The sequence below is a fragment of the Balaenoptera borealis genome (assembly GCF_965194805.1).
Source record: "Balaenoptera borealis genome assembly, chromosome: 10".
Classification (NCBI taxonomy): Eukaryota; Metazoa; Chordata; class Mammalia; order Artiodactyla; family Balaenopteridae; genus Balaenoptera; species Balaenoptera borealis.
This window is the reverse complement of record NC_138874.1, coordinates 10,247,775-10,260,956: the sequence shown is the minus strand read 5'-3', so window position 1 is coordinate 10,260,956 and position 13,182 is coordinate 10,247,775. Positions and strand designations below refer to the sequence as shown.

The 13,182-nt window shown below is 38.0% G+C and overlaps 1 protein-coding gene across 4 annotated transcripts in view; it reads right to left on the bottom strand.

Moving 5' to 3' along the window:
- The window catches only part of B3GALNT2 (beta-1,3-N-acetylgalactosaminyltransferase 2), a 51,985-nt gene that overhangs the window by 23,224 nt on the left and 15,579 nt on the right, over positions 1–13,182 (bottom strand). For all 4 annotated transcript variants that reach the window (XM_082407668.1, XM_082407667.1, XM_082407666.1 and 1 more), the window contains exons 3-5: positions 11,331–11,431; positions 7,252–7,445; positions 1,434–1,529 (exon numbers count right to left, since the gene is read on the bottom strand). In XM_082407668.1, the coding sequence (XP_082263794.1) occupies positions 1,434–1,529; positions 7,252–7,445; positions 11,331–11,431 (391 nt within the window). The remainder of the gene's footprint in view (positions 1–1,433; positions 1,530–7,251; positions 7,446–11,330; positions 11,432–13,182) is intronic.

Here is a 13,182-nt window from a genome sequence, read left to right as displayed (position 1 = left end):
CCAGTGCTTGGCATATACTAAGTTCTCAATAAATATTTTCTGAGTCAATGAGTAAACAAACCAAAGAGTAGCTTCCTTCAAAAACTGAGATCCAACACTTGGCCAATACTACTTAGTTGAGCCACTACTTTTAATTAAGAGTAAGAGATACCTTTGATGGTACATACTTCATTTAACAAGGAAAAAAGTTCGTATATGAAATTTGAAAAGGTCATATAGGTAGGCATTCTCATATAATGTTGATTATTCAAATTGATACAAACTGCTAAACTGTCCTCCAGAAAGAAATTACCTGCCTCAAAAATGTGTAGAAATTTGAACCAACAATTCATCCTAAGAAAATAAGCAGTTATGTACACAAAACAGAGTGTAAGGATGTTCACTACAGTCTTTTTTATAATACTGAGAAACTGGAAAATTTTTTCCAGTATGTTTTAGTTTTGCTTTTCTGTAAAATGCTTTTAAACAGAGGTTCCCGTAGGTGAAATAAAGGAGCTCCCTTTGACAGTCACAGAATCAACATGCAAAGTTTAACTACCTGTACTCATCTCCAAAGATCCACAGCACCTTATAAAATGTGTGACTTTGCTGTTGCATAAGTGTGAACAGCAACCCACACGCCTGGTGGTAGGAAGATGTTTCCTGGTTAGCCAGCAGGGCTGGTCAATCATCCAGCTTCCACATCTTAATTCAGCGTTCATGTCGCCAGGGGAACTTGTCAACTAGAGCTCATCTAAAGTGACCGCCAGAGGTGACCGGGAAACTGACCCCTACACTGTGGTTCCAAAGCATGCCGTTCAGAAATGTACTCAGACAAGACTGCAATAGCCTGGAAAGGCTGAGGTTGATGCATGAACAATCTGTTCATGTCCAACTGTGTAATACACAGTGTAATACAACCACATTTGGGCTTAACTCCAGGGCTGATGAGGGCACCTGGCAGCTGGGGTGGTCTCTACCTAAGAGTTATGTTTTCAAACATCTTCCACTACTTGGAGAAGTTTTATTTATCTTGGAAATGTGACCGATCTCTTTGCCATTATCCTGTCTGCACTTCCCTCCACCCCCCTATTCCTTAGATAAGCAAACTATTTGATTTACTCAAATGGTACCTGTGCCTGGTCTTCCTATCAACCACACCTGTTACTATCCTTTGTAACTAGAGCACTCATGCAGTTCTCTACTCCACTAAATAAACCCTGGTAACATGCAACGCTTTTCAAAGTGCGGTTTGGAACCTTTGGGGCATGATGCAGCTCTCTGGAGGGAGGAATGCAGAGTGCTACAGCTTAGTATATCCCCGCTGGTAGCCTCATCCACCACTCTGGAGGGCTGTCCTGGCAGGAGAATATGCAGAGTCTGCCTCTGGAAGCACGTATTCAGGCCAACAGCAGCCTGCACTGGGACCAGAGTCTCTTTACTACAGCCTGTACCTCTGGTAAGATGAACTGCTCCACAGGCTTGTACCACAGCTTGTTCACCTGCACACCACAGCTCGGAGGACTGAAGCGAGCAATGAAGAGGGCCTCCTACAGATCGGGGGGGGAAAAGACAAGAAGAAATACCCTATGTCAGACACGGCACATGCAGCAAGTTTTCAAGTTACATGTTGGTCAGCTAAATTCTCAGTGGCCCCAACCACAGTCACTAACATTGTTCTACTGTGGTTTAGGCATCATTTGGGTTTTCTAATGCAATCATGGTTATTAAATAAAGCTACTGAAGATAACCAAAGTTGTCATGAAGTTCTAAAACACTAAATATAATCCAGACAACCTTAAAAAAAAAAAGACACCTTGAAATGAGGAGCATTAGGGGAAGTGTAAGGTGTTAAATTAAGCCGACTTAGTAGGCTTAGCCCCAAAGGGTTAAGAATAAACTGAAAGATCACAGATTTCTACATAGAACAAAGGTACTCAGGAATCCCCCTTCAAAAAGAGCCTTTAGAAGAACAAACAAAAACAAAAAAGGGAACATAAAAGAGAACTGATTCTCATTATGTCTACTGTTTGCTTTGGGCCCTTCTTGTTTTGGGCAAGAACACTTCCTTGTTCTCACACCTATTCTAGACACCCATTTGCCACAGGGGACGCTTCTGTTAAAGCCACCAAGACCATGCAGAAGTTCAGAATGAAGGGGGTTAATGAATTAGCGTAGTTCTTTCATTAACATCAGCTCTTGGCAATGCTGTGGTAATATTTTTTTACATTGTGACTACCTGTGAACCCATTATGATCCACCTGAGATTAGGCCTTCCTTGAGGACAAAGATTAACCTCTCCTTGGGTAAAAATATGGCAACTAAAAGCTAAATCAACATGATCAAAATATTGTACATCTGAATCAAACTACTTGAGTGACAACTCAAACATTATGAATAGTTTAAAAAAAGACTATATATACTAAGAAAATTAATTATCAAAAAAATTCAAGATTGATCCTAATTTCTAGATAAGGTTGACAGTGGAATTCAGAGTACTGCTATTCCAGTTACCTATTTGAGCTTCGATATCAATGAAACCTTTACCCACAATAATATATGAACTCCTATACTTGAGTAACATGACAAAGCGTTTCTCACTGGAATCATAATGGCTGGAATCATCACTAAGATTTGTTCCCTCTCTTATATTTATATTTATGTCATTAAGCACACTTACAAACTACATAAATTCTTTTTTTTTTGTCTTTGCTACTTTTCAATGGGGTGGAGAGATCTCTTTTTATTTATTTATTTATTTATTTATTTATTTATTTATTTATTTATTTATTTTTGGCTGTGTTGGGTCTTCGTTTCTGTGAGAGGGCTTTCTCTAGCTGTGGCAAGCAGGGGCCACTCTTCATCGCGGTGCGCGGGCCTCTCACTGTCACAGCCTCTCTTGCTGCGGAGCACAGGCTCCAGACGCGCAGGCTCAGTAGTTGTGGCTCACGGGCCTAGTTGCTCTGTGGCATGTGGAATCTTCCCAGACCAGGGCTCGAACCCGTGTCCCCTGCATTAGCAGGCAGATTCTCAACCACTGCGCCACCAGGGAAGCCCTACATAAATTCTTTAGAGGACAAAGGAATAGGATAAACTGCAAACAAGAAATTTAATCTTCATTGATTTGTGTGTTTATTGGTGACTCTAACATTGTACCTGTTAATAACAATCAACATTAACAATAATACAGGGGGACTTCCCTGTGGTCCAGTGGTTAAGAATCCAACTTGCAATGCAGGGGACGCCGGTTCAATCTCTGGTCGGGGAACTAAGATCCCATATGCCATGAGGCAACTAAGCCCACGTGCCGCAACTACTGAGCCCGTGCGCCACAAGTAGAGAGCCTGCGCACCACAACTACAGAGCCCATGTGCTCTGGAGCCTGTTCACAACTACAGAGCCCACACACCCTGGAGCCCACACACTGCAACTACTGAGCCCACAGGCTCTGGAACCAGCATGCCACAACAAAGAGCCCGCATGCCGCAACTAAGACCCCGTGTGCCACAACTAAGACCCGACGCAGCCAAGAAATAAATACAAAAACATTTTAAAAGATGCCTAAAAAAAATGAACAGAGTTCTGCTTCCAGTGATATCAGACCAATTCTCCTATAGATAACAATTATTAACAGTAGACAAAACATTAAAAAAAAAGAAAGAGCTGAAGGCACTGGAATGCACACAAAGCAGGCAGAAATAGGAGGAAAAGCAATACCAAGGAGATGAGAAAGACACTGGGTATGCTTCCCCCATTTTTTTTTTTTAAAGATTTATTGATTGATTGATTGATTGATTGCTATGTTGGGTCTTCGTTTCTGTGCTAGGGCTTTCTCTAGTTGCGCCAAGCAGGGGCCACTCTTCACCGTGGTGCACGGGCCTCTCACTATTGTGGCCTCTCTTGTTGCGGAGCACAGGCTCCAGACGCGCAGGCTCAGTAGTTGTGGCTCACGGGCCTAGTTGCTCCACAGCATGTGGGATCTTCCCAGACCAGGTCTCGAACCCGTGTCCCCTGCATTAGCAGGCAGATTCTCAACCACTGCGCCACCAGGGAAGCCCCCCACTTTTTTTTTTTTTTTAATGGCTCTTTGTCTGAGGCATACCTCAGGGGGCAACTAAAATTCTGAAATAAAAACTGCAGTCTTTCTGTTTGCAAATCAGAAGGCAGGGTGGAGACAAACACATCAGCTAACAAGTGAGGAAGAAAACCCCAGAAAGGAAAGAGTCACAGAGAGAATCCTCAATTCTTCACATAAATTCTGTCCTAATCTGTGGCTGACTCACGAATTACATATTCAAAGCAGAATCCAAGCAGCCCATCTAAGTCCAAAAGAATAGACTAGAGATTTCAGCTGCTGCTCACTACAAGGAAGACAGAGTTTAGAGTCTGTGCCCAGCTAATTTAACTGACTGCTAAAAGAAACAAAAAGTCAATACTCCTCAAAGAATATAATAGGATCCAGAGATCCTATAATGAATTATTCACAATATCTAGGATATAATCCAAAGTTACTCGATGTAAGATAAAACAGGAAAATGTTACCATGTGCAAGAGAAACAATGATAATCAGTGAAGACAGGCCAAGATGACTCCAATTTAGAATAGCAGACACAGGATTTTAAAACTCTTATTACAAGTAAGGTCAAGCCCACAGAGAAAATATGCTCAAAATGAATTTAGAAAAATAGTAAATTTTAGAGAAATATAAATTACAAAAGAGAATTAAATGGAAATTCTAGAATTAGAGAGTACAATATCTAAAAAAAAAATTCACTGGCTAGGCTTAACAGATTTGATATGACAGAAGGGTCAATAAATTTGAATACTGATTAACAGAAATTATCAAATTTGAAAAACAGAGAGAAAAAACTGAAAAAAACAAAAAACAAAAAAAAAAACAGTTTTGTGATCTGCGGGACAGTACCAAAAGGTCTAACATACATGTAACTGGAATCCCAGAATGAGTAGAGAGAAATGGGGCTGGGAAAAAATTTTTGAAGAAATAAGAGCTGAAAGTTTCCCAAATTTGGTAAAAGACATAAATTTATGGATTGAAAAATGTGGCAAACCTTGAGCAGAACAAAGAAAAACCACACCAAGGTACAACACAGCCAAACTGCTTAAAACCAAATACATATAAAGAGAAAAATCTTAAAATCAGCCAGGAAAAAAACAAAACAAAACAGAACCCGTATTACATACATCATACATGGGAACAGTATGAAGGAAGGTTGACTTCTCACCAGAAAAAATGGAGGCCAGAAAACACTGGAATGACATCTTCAAAATATTGAAAAGAAAAAAATGTCAACCCAGAATTTCAACATCCAGAAAATATCCCACAAAAATAAAGGAGGGAAAGAATAAAGGCAAATTAAAAACATTTTCAGAAAAATGAAAACTAAGCAAAATCATCACCAGTCAACCTGCACTATAAAAACTGGTAAAGGATTTGATTTGGGCTAAAGGAGACATTCAGGAGGAATGAAGAGCACCAGAAATGGTAAGTAAGTGGGCAAATATAAAAGGCTTTTTCCTCTAAATTACTTTAATACAGTTAGCTATTTAAAGCAAAAATTGTAACACTGTGTTGTGGGATTTATAGCACATATAGATATAAGGCATATGACAACTAGAGCAAAGAAGACAGGGGATGGTAAATGGAATTATATAGTGGCAAGGTTCTTATATTTTACTTGAAGGGGTACAACGTTAACTTAAAGAAGACTGAAAAGTTCAGGATATATATTGTAATTCTTATGTCAACCAAGCTCCCACAAAATAACAGTACAAAGAGCTGTAGCTAAAAGAACAACAGAAAAATTAAAATGGAATTGTAAAAAATACTCTATTAACCCGAAAGCAGGCAGGAAACGGAGGAAAAGAGAAACAAATAAAAAAAGTAGAACAGAAAACAAATAGCAAAATGAAAAACTGAAATCCAACCACTTTAATAAATGCATTAAATATAAATGGAATAACCCTCCATGTAAAAAGCAGAGACTCCCAGACTGGATAAAAAGGAAGACCCAACTACATGCCATGCACAAGAAACACAATTTCCAACAATATATCAAGAATAATATGTTGTGATCAAGAGGAATAGGAAATTGATTTAACACTGCAGTTAATAAATGTAATTCATCACAGTAACAGAATAAAGGAGGAAAAACCCTGGAAACATTCCAGATGCCCATCAACAGAACACATAAACATCATATATTGTTGGAATACAACTTCGCAATTAAAAGAAGGAAAAGGAAAAATTCACTGATACACACAATGACATGGATGAGTTTCAAAACCATTATGTTGGGTGAAAGGAGCCTTACACAGGAGAGTGCTTAGTATATGATTCTATTTATACATGAAATCCTACAACAGGCAAAACTAGTCCATGTTAAAAAAAAAAAAAAAAATAGAACAGTGGTAGCCTCTAGGTAACGGGGTAGGGTACCAGGAGTTTGGATTACACAGGTTTACACAGTTTAAAAAACTGAATGCACCTTACACTGTGTAAATTTTTTTAAACCATAAACAAATATTAAAGTCTAGTTAATTATATGCACACTAAAATGTTTAGGGTTGAAGGCTACTGATGCCTGTAAGTTAATCTAAAATACATTTTTAAAAAAAGATAGATCAATGAATGACTATAGATGTCATAAAGCAAATACAGCAAAATATTGTAGAATTTAGGTGGTGGATATATGGGTGCTCATTGTATAATTCTTTCAAGATTTCTGCAGTTTAAAACCCAGGGACAGATCTTTTCAAATACAATTCCTTGCTACACTCCTTCAGATACACTCTGTGAACAAATTAGGTTTTCTCAAATATCAGAAACAGTAACTTTAGCTGTTTTAAACTTTTATTCCCTCTACACCCTTATTACAAAAAAGATTTAAAGCTGCTGTTAGCCTGTATTATGGTGATAGACTTTTAGGGTTGGAAGAAAGAGGCAATAAGACTTGCTTATACCTATAAGCCCCAAACTTTAAATATTCGTTATCAACTTTTGAAATTCCTTAGGATTTAGGGGATTTTAGGTTGGAAATTTCTAATCTGGTCCAACTCCTCCTTTCCTAGGTATAACACATTTATTCATTGGAATTCTCTCCTCAAACTAGCACTGTAATACATTACACTGTAATGTGTCTAATCAGTAAGGGAAGAAAGGTGGAAGTCTCCCAACCTACTCATTGCCATGAGGAAAAGCTGATGATTTTGAAAGAGAAAAGTGGGGAAAAGCATGTACGAAGCAGTGCATACCTCCTGTTCTGCTTGATAAAGCTTGACGGTGATGTTCCTCTGGAAACCCACATCATTGGCATCATAAAACACCCCGAGGCTGGTAATAACGATTGGATAGAGAACTCGGAAGCTCACGCTGACAACTCGGTCCTCAGAGAGCCCTGATGAAGTGTCTTCCAAAAGACTGAACGCCTCAATTTCCTGATTCAAAACTAAGGAAGGAATGAGAAAAGGAGTTTTACATAATCAAACGAAAACAACCTTTTATTTTACTAATATGAAGTGGGCTTGATAGCAAAATCTAGATAATTATATGTTATATAATTCTTTCACAAATGGCAATAAATTTTTAAAGTGCTTCAGAAATATGGCTGCTTCCATAAAAAAAACCTCATTTTGAAATTTAAGAATGAAGTTTTCAACCACATCTAAGTAAAATATTTAATTATAAGAACTACTTTAATAAACTTTTTTATACATGTGTGCGTCTGTATGTATAAACGCTACAGGGGAATATTAAATTTAAAGGCATCTATTAGGAAAGGTTGGATAAATGGGGATAATAAAAACAGTACTAATTGCAGTCATAAATAATGAGTAAATTTAGTTTTGCTCTGCAAATTCCAAAAATCCTACGTCTTGTTGAGCAATTTTTGTGATGTTGGGCAATTATCACAGTACGAAAGTAACTGAAATCACTTCAAATAACACTGAAAAACTCTTTATAGCGCTATACAGTACTGATAAAAGATGATAAGCATATCATTTTCTCTTGACTTAAAAAAAGAAAAGCACATCAAATACAGTAAGCATTTCTGACCACCTACTATGTGCCATCTCCCATCATATTTAATCTTTACAACTACTCTATGTGGTTGTGACATTATCTACAGTTTACAGATTAAGAAAATGAGGCCCAGAGATGCATCTGATTAAGGTCACAGAAAATGGCCGAGCCAGGAATCAAACCCAGATTTATTGACTTAGAATTCAGTGCTTTTTCTATCCCCGCAGAGCTGTCTAATCAAAGCCAAACACAGTCCTTTTTGGAAAATTTTCTCAGTTACCATAAATGAATCAGGATAGATTACATGAAGCAGCTAACTAATATGGCTGAGAATATCAGTGTCACCTTGAGAAATAACATAAAAACTTATTTTAAAAGATTATTCTATCAAAGTTCTTTTTATTTTTTAGAGCTGTGGTTTTCCAACTTTACAGATCACACAACTCAATCAGTTAAAAACATTTGTACACATATTAATGTCAGTTAATATATTCAATATTAATAAAGATTACATTTTATTTTCAGATAAAAAGAAATCCTGTTTTCTTCCCATACTCCAGCAGATCATTTGGAACCCTACTTCAGAGTTCCTAGAACGCTATTTTACACTTAGAAGATGCTCAATAACATGTGACTAAATGGAATTGATGGCTCCTTCCCAATTACACACATGAGCAGGAGGGAAAAAAGGAGGATACAGATTTTGTCATGGGCTGGGGCAAGCACTGGCCGGAGAGTCTAGACTCCAAATATAGTGGATAATAACAAAAGTTTTTCTCTTTAATATACTCAGTAAGTAGGATATCCAAAGTGAAGCATGTCCATTAAAGGCAGTAGGTTAAGCACATTATAACACAACTATTTTCTATCTAAAACAAATGTACCTTGAACTTCAAGCTACCTGGACACAAGATAGCCTGCTGCTTTGATAATGCTATTAATCACACTTCTATACATCCAAGAGTATCATGATGATTAATGTTCACGGCGACCTTAAGGTATTTAAATAAATCTAAATGCCATTTAAATTATCAAAGAGATAAAATTAGGTTCAATGGTAATTTAGTTATATCTATTTTTAAAAATTGGTAACCTAGGTATTATACATATGAAAATTTTCTATTAGTGAAAAACTCCACTCCTTTACTATTAATGAATAATAGCGCTTAAAATAGTAAAAGTCTGGTTAATCTAAAGGTAAGGTTTCTTAAAATTTGGTTTGGCTTGGTTTTGGATTTCAAACATAATTTGTTCTAGGCTACTCTTACATCATCAGTGATACAATATTTTATTAGGTTCATGGTCCCTTTGGGACCCCAGTGAAAGCTAAAGCACCCTCTCCCCAGAAAAAAACAATCATACACAAAATTTTGCTTACACTGTTAACTAAATTCATAGACATCCTAAGTAAGAAACCTCTGCTTTACAATGCAGGCCTGAAAATATGGTCAAATTTATTAAAAAAGCTGATTGCAACCCAATTTTATAAAAAGGCAGGTCCTTTAAAAATAACAATATTAAATACTGAACATGTCCCAGGAACTATTCTAAATATTTCTTATGTATCAATGTATTTCATCCTCAAGTCAGTCCCTATGAGGTAAGTACTTTTTACCCCCAGTTTACGGATGACGAAACTGAGGCACAGAGTAGTAAATAACTGTTCGAAGGTCATATAGCTAGAAAATGACGCAGCCTAGATTTAAAGCCAGGAGGCCTGACTCCAGAACCCACACTCTTAACCATTACACTACAGCTGTCTACAAAGGCAAGGTGCACATAATTATAGAGGTGTGACAAATCTTAAAACACCTGAAGTCATAATCAGTACATTTAAGATTTGGGAAAGTTTCATCTCCCTTAGAACCACAGCTGAACGTAATGGGAAATGCTAATAAATAAAGATATACAGGTATAGAGTTATCAACTTTCTAAAATTGGTTCCCTGGTAACACGGAGAACCTAATTAGGATCACCTTTCTTCATCCTCATCAGAACTACCACAAAATTTTAACTGTAAGGAATAAAAAAATATTACTTGTGTTTTCAATTTTTTTTACTATTTGTTTCTTTTGCAGAAGCTTAGGCAATAATTCTTAGAGAAAGTTGAGTCACAATATTTGTATCAAGGCTATTATAAATCAGCAGGCTGGTGAAATCAGCAGTTTTCCTTAAGTTTAAACTTCAGTAACTCAGGATTTGTCTATGCTTAAGGAATTTCCAGATGCGTTTGAATCATACTGAAAAATAAACTCTCCTGGATCCTAAAATTACATATCTATCTATGAAGAATCTTCACAGATGCCCAGAGTGGTTAGTCTGTCAGGAAGGATGAAAGCTACATTTTGAGGCAAGTTTGATTTTAGTCCGCTAAAAGCAGACCACGGTACTATTCAGCTCAACAACTCTTCCTCAACATCAAACCTGTGCAGTAATCCCCCCTCCCCCACCTGCCATCTGCGGTTTTCCTTTTCAGTTACCCACAGTTAACTGTGGTCCAAAAATATTAAATGGAAAATTCCAGAAATAATTCCTAAGTTTTGAACTGCATGCTGTCCTGAGCAGCATGATGAAATTTCATGCCATCCATCGCCGTCCTCCCTGGGATGTGACTCATCCCTTTGTCCAGCACGTCCCACCCGTGAGTCACTTAGTAGCCGCCGCAGTTGTCAGATCGACCTTCGAGGCATCACAGTGCTTGTGTTCACGTCACCCTTATTTTACTTAAATAAGGCCCCAAAGCGCAAGAGTGGTGGTGCTGGCAATTCAGATATGCTAAAGAGAAGCCATGAAGTGCTTCCTTCAAGTGAACGGGTAAAAGTTCTCCACTTAATAAGGAGAAAAAAAAATCATATGCTGACATTGCTAAGATCTACCGCAAGAACAAATATTCTATCTGTGAAATTGTAAACAAGGAAAAAGAAATTTGTGCTAATTTTGCTGTCACACTTCAAACGGCCAAAGTTATGACTACACGCGGGAAAAGTGCTTAGTTAAATGGAAAAGGCATTAAATTTGTACAGTAAGATATTTTGAGAGAGAGAGACCATATTCACATAAATTTTAGTATAGTATGTTGTTGTAATTGTCTTATCTTATTATTACTTACTGTTATTAATCTCTTACTGTGCCTAATTTATAAATTAAACTTTATCATCGGTACGTATGTACAGGAAAAAACACGGTATACACAGGGCTTGGTTCTAGCAGGATTTCAGGCATCCACGGGGGGTCTTGGAATGTATCCCCCGTGGGTAAGGGAAGACCAGTGTATACAGCAGTCGTAAGGCTGAGGAAAAAGAAGACTTACCTGGATTCGTGATGTTGAGTAGTTTGCAGGAATAAGGATCTTCCCTGTCTTCCACAGGCACCTCACAGCCATGAGCACCTATTATGAACTTCACAAGCACACTGAGAGATGTGTTGGCATTAACATCAGTTACTGATCTTCACCTTGCACATGCACGTTTCCTCATGCCCATTGCAGAGCTTTTACTTTGAGACACAAGTATTTATTAGGATTAATACTAACTTAATTCTTCTAGTCTAGCAAAAAGGGGGAACAGGAAAACTAGGAGTCACTACCAAGTGACTTATGTGTAAGCCCTCTACTGCAGGACTACATTAAAGCAAGCGTGAGTACGTTCGGCCTGGCCACCAGCAAATGCTCATGCCATTTAACAACAAACTACGGTAAAGTCAACTTCTCATGCCCACACCTAAAAACACATCTATACCTGCAATCTCCTTCACTCGCTTTCTTCTATTTCACAAAGTGTTCCTTTTGCTTGAGTAGTCTTTCTATCCCAGAAGAGGACCTCTCCTCTCCTAGACCTTGCTTCACTAGCCACCTGTAACCCATGGCTCCTTCCCTACACATTATAAATACAATGAAGTGTGACATTAATTTCTACCCACCTACTATCCGTCCTTGTCCCCATCATTTCCTTTACAGTGAAGTCCTACAAAGGAACATCTAAAATTGCAGCCTCTGGTTTCTCATTTCCCACACATTTTATAAAACAGAAATTTTAGCTTCAGTACCCACCACTTCCACCGAGATGTCTACCGCCAATACAACTAGCAATCTGCTGTTCAGTCAACAGACACTCTTCAACCCTTCCCTACTTGGCTTCTCTGGGGCTCGACAATGCAGGTCTCCTTAGAAAGCTCTCTTCTTTCTCCACGTGGCCCTGCTCAGTGGGTTCCCTGGCTCTTCCTGCCCAGCTCATCCATTAGCGTGGATATCACCCCAGGGCTTTGCCTGGGATCGCTTCTCACTCGACTCACTCTTTCACTTGCTCTCCCTGGACAATTTCTATCCACAAGGCTTCAACCAGCCTGGGAATGATTCCTGAATTAGCATCTCTAGTTTAGACCCAACTTCTAAGGAAAAGATCCATGAATTCATTGTACGTCTTCACCTAGACGGCCCACAGACAGCTGTGTGCTACAGCCTGCTCCTACTGGGTCATGAGGGCCAATTGCAAAATTTTCAAGAATTTTGTGAGCTGGTTATTAAGCACAGCTTTTATTAAAAATTAAATTTATAAACTTACAATTAAATACATTATATTAAAAACAAAGGAAATACATGCTCAAATTCATCATTTCTTACTTATTTCTCTATCATCTCTGAGGTTATATGTATCCATTGTATCTGTATGGTGGGGATATTACAATGGTGTACCACTGCCTATCTTCCCCAACTCTGTGTTCAGAGACATCACATTAGTTGCTTGAAACTGGCCACGGTGGGAACACTTACAGCATGGAAACTGGCAAGCACTACAAATAAGGGTTTGATTTATTCTTCTGTTGATTGTCTAGACTTAAAGTGATGGAGAAAATGTTAGTATTGCAGATCAAACTTAAAAATGTGACATGTTTGTGGCCATTCCATTGTGAATAGTACAAAAAATTGAGGAAATACTCTTCCATTGTTCAAAACCTATCATCTGATTCAGCAAAGAAGTCACTTCATTGACTAAGAGTAGAGTTCTGTCACATACCTTAGTTGTCACTTTAGTCTTAATCTTTAAAGGAAATATTCATGTCAGAACTACACTCTCGTCAACAGCAGCCACAGGTTGGTTATAGATACAGAAGTCTGGCAAACAATGACGCATTCTGAGAATCAATATGGAAGTTATAATAGAGAG